The sequence below is a fragment of the Petaurus breviceps genome, unplaced genomic scaffold (genome assembly GCF_028583685.1).
Source record: "Petaurus breviceps papuanus isolate PSGF00001 unplaced genomic scaffold, PetGlider_PUasm1.0 91023, whole genome shotgun sequence".
Lineage (NCBI taxonomy): Eukaryota > Metazoa > Chordata > Mammalia > Diprotodontia > Petauridae > Petaurus > Petaurus breviceps.
This window is the reverse complement of record NW_027187398.1, coordinates 6853181-6860161: the sequence shown is the minus strand read 5'-3', so window position 1 is coordinate 6860161 and position 6981 is coordinate 6853181. Positions and strand designations below refer to the sequence as shown.

The 6981-nt window shown below is 48.4% G+C and overlaps 1 protein-coding gene across 2 annotated transcripts; it reads left to right on the top strand.

Annotated features, from left to right (window-relative positions):
- The first annotated feature begins 2998 nt into the window (after positions 1 to 2998).
- On the top strand, positions 2999 to 6025 carry SLC39A1 (solute carrier family 39 member 1). Of its 2 annotated transcripts, none has more exons than XM_069078207.1 (4): positions 2999 to 3109; positions 3968 to 4211; positions 4524 to 4654; positions 5213 to 6025. In XM_069078207.1, the coding sequence occupies exons 2-4, from the start codon at positions 4034 to 4036 to the stop codon at positions 5858 to 5860; spliced, it is 957 nt and encodes a 318-aa protein (XP_068934308.1). In that variant the 5' UTR covers positions 2999 to 3109; positions 3968 to 4033; the 3' UTR covers positions 5861 to 6025. The 2 variants fall into 2 exon arrangements, with proteins under 2 accessions (XP_068934308.1, XP_068934309.1); XM_069078208.1 differs by lacking the exon at positions 2999 to 3109 and adding an exon at positions 3610 to 3628.
- Positions 6026 to 6981: the final 956 nt, after the last annotated feature.

Below are 6981 nucleotides of genomic sequence, written 5' to 3'. Positions count from 1 at the left end.
GTTTTGGTTTTTGCTTTTTGGAGGGGGGAAGGCAGAGGAATTGGGGTTAAGTGACTTGTCCAAGGTCACCCAAGAGTGTCTGAGGCTGGATTCGAACTCAGGTTCTCCTGAGTCAAGGGCCCCTATTCCAGGGCTGATGCTCTATACACTGCACCATCTATCCGCCCCAATTTGTATTTCTCTAATCAACAATGATTTAGAGCATTTTTCACATGATTATGGATTTCTTTAATTTCTTCCTCTGAAAACTTCCTGTTCATATCCTTTGACCATTTATTAATTGGGGAAGGACTTGTATTCCTGTAAATTTGACTCAGTTCTCTGTATGTTTTAGAAATGAGACCTTTGTCAGAGACAATGGTTATAAAAATTCTTTCCCAATTTTCCACTTCCCTCCTAACCTTGGTTACATTGGCCTTGTTTGTACAAAAACTTTTCAATTTAATGTAATCAAAATTATCCATTTTGCATTTCGTAATGATCTCTATCTCTTGTTTGGTCATAAATTCTTCCCTTCTCCATAAATCTGACAGGTAAACTATTCCTTGCTCTCCCAGATTGCTTATAGTATCATTTGCTATTGCCTTCAAAGGAAATCACGATCCTCTGGGTCACTCAGACTCATAACCTCAGTGTCATTTTCAACTTTTCTCTCAAAATCACTCCACAGTATCCAACTCTTTGTGAAATCTTGTGTCTACTTCCAAAATATTTCTCATATATTCCCCCATCTCTTCACTCACACAGCCATCAATCAATCCATCAACATTAATTAAGTACCTGCTGTGTTCCAGACTGTGCTAAGTACTTGGGATACAAAAATAAGGCAAAGGGCAGTCCTCCCCTTTAGGAGCTCACAATCTAATGTTTCTAATAGTCAGTCTAAATGAATCAATGATGCAACCTCTCATCATTTCAAGCCTGAATTGCTGAAATAACCTTCTGATTGATTTTTCCACACCAATCTATCCTTCATTCAGTTGCTAGAGTAATTTTCTTAGAACAGGGTATCCACTCCACTCACTACTCAAAATCTAGTAGCTCCCCTTTACCTCCAGAATCAAATATAAAATGCTGTCTGACTTTTAAAGCTTTTCACAACTTGTCCTCTTCCCATTTGTCCAGTCTTTTTACACTTTACTCCCCTCCACATTATTCTGTTGTTCAGTGATGTCAGTCCATCCAGCTCTCTGTGACCCCATTTTGGGTTTCTTGGTATTGGAAATGCCAACTTGGAAACGCAAAAACACAATTGATGCCAAAAATCTGATATCAAAAGAAATTTATTAAGGAGAAATCCAAACTAATTGAACACTTCTGACCAGAAGTGGACTCTGCCCTTCTTGTAGAAGGAGGAAAGTGGGGGATACAAAAGCCAAGCAAGTTTTATGCATTAGTTTGGTGCATACACTCCCTTCAGAGGATTGATTAGTTCCTTCTCTGTACAGCCTTTTCCATTATCATACATTATTGCTAATGAGGCTCTCATTCTATACCAGGCTTGTTAGATAATATACATAATACATGAGGTTCATTAAGTAAGCACAGTAATAACCCTGGAATACTGACTCCTCACTAGCTTAACCTAAATCTGTCCTTATCTGGGCCTGAGAGCCCCAAGGCCGGTCTGCTTTCAAATTTGTGGAACCCACCTGCTGTTGCTAGTTTCTTTTAATTTTACTTTAGTGTTGTCTAGGAGTTCTATGGGAACCAGGAATCCGACTTCCCTCCAAGGCTACTGTCTGGTCTGCTAACCTTACTCTTATCAGTAGCCTTCTTTCAGCAGTTTTTGCAGTCTTGTGGAAACTTAATCTTTTACTACCTCTCACATTGGCAAAGAAAGATACTGGAATGGTTTGCCATTTCCTTCTCTAGCTTATTTTACAGATGAGGAAACTGTGGCAAACAGGATTGAGTGACTTACCCAGGGTCACACAGCTAGTAAGTGTCCAAGGCCAGATTTGAACTCAGAAGATAAGGTTTCCTGACTCCAGGCCCAGTACTCTATCCCCTGCCCACATATTCAACAATGCTAGCCTTCTTTCTGCTCCTTTGAACAGGATATTCCATCTCCTGAATATACTTTTTACTGGTTGTTCCCCATGCTTGAAATGCTGTCCCTCTTCAATTCTGCCTTTTGCATTCCTTCAAATCTCAGCTCCACATCATACTTTCTTCAGGAAGCCAGTCCAGACCCTTCCACTCTTTGAGAGAATACCAAAAGGTTTTAATCTTTTATGTAAATGCTAGATAGAGACTAGATTGTCAAAAACCTGTCAAGCCCTAGACACTTCCTAGGGATGTGACCTGAGGGGGAAATAATTTAATTTCTTTGTGTCTCAGGCCACTCCTTTAACCAAATCACCTAGGCGGTGGTAGAGAGGCAATTCACACATTGACAAAGCCCCGACCGACCAATTCACAAATTCTAGGGTCAGTTTTGCAAGCTAGTAAATCTTTCCCTGAAGGGGATTTCCTAATTTAGCTTTGCTTTTTCTCTGTGTCCCAAGACTTCTCGTGGTCATGTTGGCTAAAGACTTCCCTTTATTCTGCCGAGACCCAGACTCTTCCCAGGACTAGGCCATAAAAAGCACCCTTTCCCCAAAGATATCTTCCCACACGGGGATTGGAGAATGGGGCTCTTAAATGTTTCAAGCAATCAGGCAATGAGTCTAATCACAAACATTTATTAAGCGCTTATTATGTGCCTGAAATTTTGCAGGCAAAAGCAGTTCCGTCCTCCCAAAAGAGGGGTAGTGGAAGCGCACCTCCTCTTTCAGTAGCCCTTCTTAAAAAAGAACCCAAATTCCTCATTACTTCTGACCAGTCAGTGTTGGGAGACCGTGCGGGAAAATCAGCCGGCCCAGGAATCAGGTAAGCTCCCAGGGATGTTTGGCCCCAGGTCGTTTGGTGGCCCCGCCCCCATTCCTCCTCCCCCTCCCCCGCCTATTTCTGATTGCTCTAGGGTAATGTAACTCCTGGTTTTGCCCCGCCCCCGCATCGCTGTCATTGGTCAGAGGAAGTCGAGTGCGGGGAAGTGGGGAGGGGGCGGGAATTCCCGGCTGGAGGCCGGAACGGAGCAGATGCAATGTAGCGAGGCCCCTGCGAGGTGAGTGCGGTCTCTCCCAGGCCAAGACCCGGCTCCCTGGAGCCTGCTGTCCCAGCTTCCTCCAGTCCCCTCTGGTGGCAGGGACCTCGAGTCTCAACCTCTGATCCTTCCTCTCCGAGACTCCCCGCCTCCTACCCCTGTCCTCCCCACCCCCGCCCCAACCCTGGGTCCCGGGACTAGATTCAGCGGTCCCAGGCAGCTTCCCTGGGCTTCCAGGCCCCTCCCTCACCCCTGACCCACCCTACTGCTTTCTCCCTGGCAGAGCTCTTGCCCCCTTCCTCCTTCCAGCTCTTGTCATTCTTCAAACTCCCCTTTCTCACCCAGACTCCCTAGGATAGGGAGAGGGGATTCGTCATCCCAGGATTTGGGGTGGGGGGAAAAGTCTAACGCCCCAAAACAACTTCTTCCCTACCTCGGGCTGACTGCATTGTAGGACTAAACCCTTCCTCTTCTGTCTACTCGTTTTCATCCCTTTTATCCTCCAGGTTTTTGGACCTCTCTGTAGAGTGGACATTAGAGGTCTGGTTTCTTTTGGGTTATGACCGCTTTGCATTCTCCCTGTCTTTATTTGGAAGCCCCAGGGGAAAGGCGATAGAAATCTCTAGTGTAATGTTACATGTTTTGATCCCTTCCCCATGCCTCAGTTTACCCCCCCCCCCCCTTTGCTGAGCCCCTGCAGAGGTCACGGGAGGAATAAAGTCCTAGGGGAGAGAGGAATGTTCTTGGAAAGGGGTGAGTCAGCTTGGTGTAGAGGTCAGGAAGTAACTGGGGTGGAGTGGAGGGGCAGCACTCAGCTGACTCTTCCAGCTGCCCCCTGTGTCTCTCCCTATCTCCTTATTTCCACATATCTTTTACCAGATCAAAGAATTTCACAGGTGTGGACAGGGAACTTAGGCACCCCCTGCCCTCCAAGCTACCACCACCATGGTGCCCTGGGAAGAGCCAGAACGGCTGGTATGGCGCCCAGAAGCTGTGCCTGCAGTGCCTGTGGGGCTGGAGGTAAAGATGGGTGCCCTGGTGGTGCTGCTGTTGCTCACCCTGTTTTGCAGCCTAGTGCCCATCTGCGTGCTTCGACGTCCCAGCGCCAACTTTGAGGCCTCAGGTTGGATAATTTCTCCCTCCTTCTTCCTCATACCATGGCAACCTCTGGGATTAGGTTTGAGTGAGGGTGGGTAGACTCTGAGAGCTACAAAGAGAAGGATCTAGGGGAATTGTGGTAGAAGATTTGAGGGCTTGGAGGGAGAACTGAGAGGGGAAAGGATTACTCTGGGGTGGCTGTGGGAATCCAAGAACTATCAGAAATAGAAGAGGTTCCTGAGACTTCACACTCGGGCCAGGGCCAGGGTTGTCAGCTACTGGAAGAAGGCTTAAAAACTGATTTGTTTCTCTCTGGCCACCCTTGCTCTTCCCATAGCCTCCAGAAAGAAAATCCTGAGCCTGGTGAGCTGCTTTGCTGGTGGCGTTTTTCTGGCCACCTGTCTCTTGGATTTGCTTCCAGACTATCTGGCTGCTATAGATGAGGCCCTGAGTGCCCTCCGAATCACAGTGAGTACCTAGCCCCAAGGGGAAGTGGTGTATGTGTTTTTGACCACATATGAATTGCTCAGGTTTGTGTGATCATGTGTATAACCCTGTCTTTAACAGGTTATGATAAGGCTGTTGTGTCTTTGTATTTGTTTAAAATCTGTGTTGTGCATGGCTCCATAAGTGTAGTATAGATATGGTCGTATGTGTATGTGGCCCTACTCTGACCTCCAAGTTTGTAAATAGTGCTTAGCAATAAAAGCTTTCCTTCTCTTTATCCTTTCTACCACACTGTCCAAGGGGATTGGGAAGGGGGGCTGGGGAAGGCTAGGAAGAGACCAGAGAGCAGCCTCTAACTAGGATGTTGGAAGTGTGGAGAGAAGGAGCCCCAAAACAGACAAAACTTAGGTTTGTGTCAAGGCGGGTAGGAGAGTGGGCAAATGGAGGTTGAGAGAGCCACGGTATCCATCCTAGCCTTTTATCTCCTCAGCATCCTCTCTCTTTTCTTCCCTGCTTATCTCTCCTTAGACCTGTGAAGCTTCTTATTGCTTTCCCCCCCCCCCTTTCTTTCCTCCACAGCTTCAGTTTCCACTGCAGGAGTTCATTCTCGCCATGGGTTTTTTTCTCGTTCTGGTGATGGAGCAGATTGTGCTAGCCTACAAAGAGCAATCAGGGCCACTTCCAAGAGAGGAAACTCGAGCACTCCTGGGCACATCCGGCAGTGCACCTCCCCACTGGCATGATGGACCCATGGTTGATGGGACTTCTCCTACCCCTTCAGCCTTAAGGGCCTGTGTCCTGGTCTTCTCTCTTTCCCTACACTCAGTATTTGAAGGGCTTGCTGTGGGGCTGCAGCGTGAGCGAGCTCGGGCAATGGAGCTGTGTTTGGCGCTGCTCTTACACAAGGGGGTACTAGCTGTCAGTCTGTCCTTACGGCTACTCCAGAGCCGGCTGCGGGGTGGAGTGGTGGCCATTTGTGGGGTCCTCTTCTCCTGCATGACACCATTGGGTATTGGTCTGGGGGCTGCACTGGCAGAGTCAGCAGGGCCTCTGCATCAACTGGCACAATCAGTGCTAGAGGGCATGGCAGCAGGCACCTTCCTTTATATCACTTTCCTGGAGATCTTGCCCCAGGAGCTGGCTGCTTCTGAGCAGAGGATCCTCAAGGTCATCCTACTTCTGGCTGGTTTTGCCCTGCTCACTGGTCTGCTTTTTATTCGTGTTTAAATGACCTCTGAGGGATGGGGGCCTTGGGAGGTGAAAGTGCATAGATGGGGGAGGGGGCTGGAGTGGATTGGTGGGTGTTATAGACAGGACCCCAGAGAATGACCAGTGGAACTTGAGACAAAGAACAAAGATAAAACTCTCCAGGAATGTGGGGGGAGGTGAAAAGGGGAGAAGAAAACTAGAAAAACACTAGGCAAGACAAAGGGACATATGAACAGGTGATAGAAGACATGGACTGAGACACTAAGGGTAGGGCCATTGAGAGTTGAGGAGTGGAAAAGGAATCTGGAGCCCTAGGGGTATTGATTCTATTCCATTCCTGTACTCTCCTGGAGAAGCCCTTTTTTTCTTCTCCTGGCCCCATCCCCTTCTCAATGTTCACTTTTATTAAGGGCATGATGACTGACAGCATCTACAAGCCAAGTTCCTTGCCCTCAGCTGAACTTCCATTCCTCCTATAGTGCCAAATACTCCCCTCCCCCCTTTTCACAAAGCACATTGGTCATGGGCCTTGCCAGGCAGTTAAATGGGAACTGTGCTGCCTGCTGTGGATTTCCAGACCTTTCACCCTCTCTGGGGCTGGGGGTGAGTATGGAACCTGGTGATGCTGCCCAGGTGCCAAAGGCTGAACTGCCTAAACTCTTTTTGTACCAGAGAAGCCCTGGAGGCCCGCTTCCCAGGGGTATTTTTGGAGGAGGGTGGGGGGAAAGGGGAGGGGAGGGAGGGATGGGGACCGGGATATGCTCTGTATAATCTATTTTACTAAACTGACGCTTCCGGGATCAGCTTCCCGAATAAAAGGTGTTCCTATATCCCTGTCTTTGTGTTTTCCGTGGTGGGGAAGAGCGGGGAGGGAGGGAGGCCCCAACAGCAGCAAGCACTTTAGGGAGAAGTGCAGAATCTACCCTCCAGAGATTTCCAGCTGTTACTCAACCCAAGTCTGGCTCCCAGGTTGCTTCGGACACACCCACACCCACCACTGTCCCAGCTCCGCCTCCCTCCCGAGACGAGTTTTTTTGCTCACTCTTCTCTAATTCTTTCCTCCCCGTCTCCGCCTACATCCTCTCTTTCCCCTCCTCTTCCCTTCCCCTCCCTTCCCCTTCCTTTCCCTCCCCCCCCCC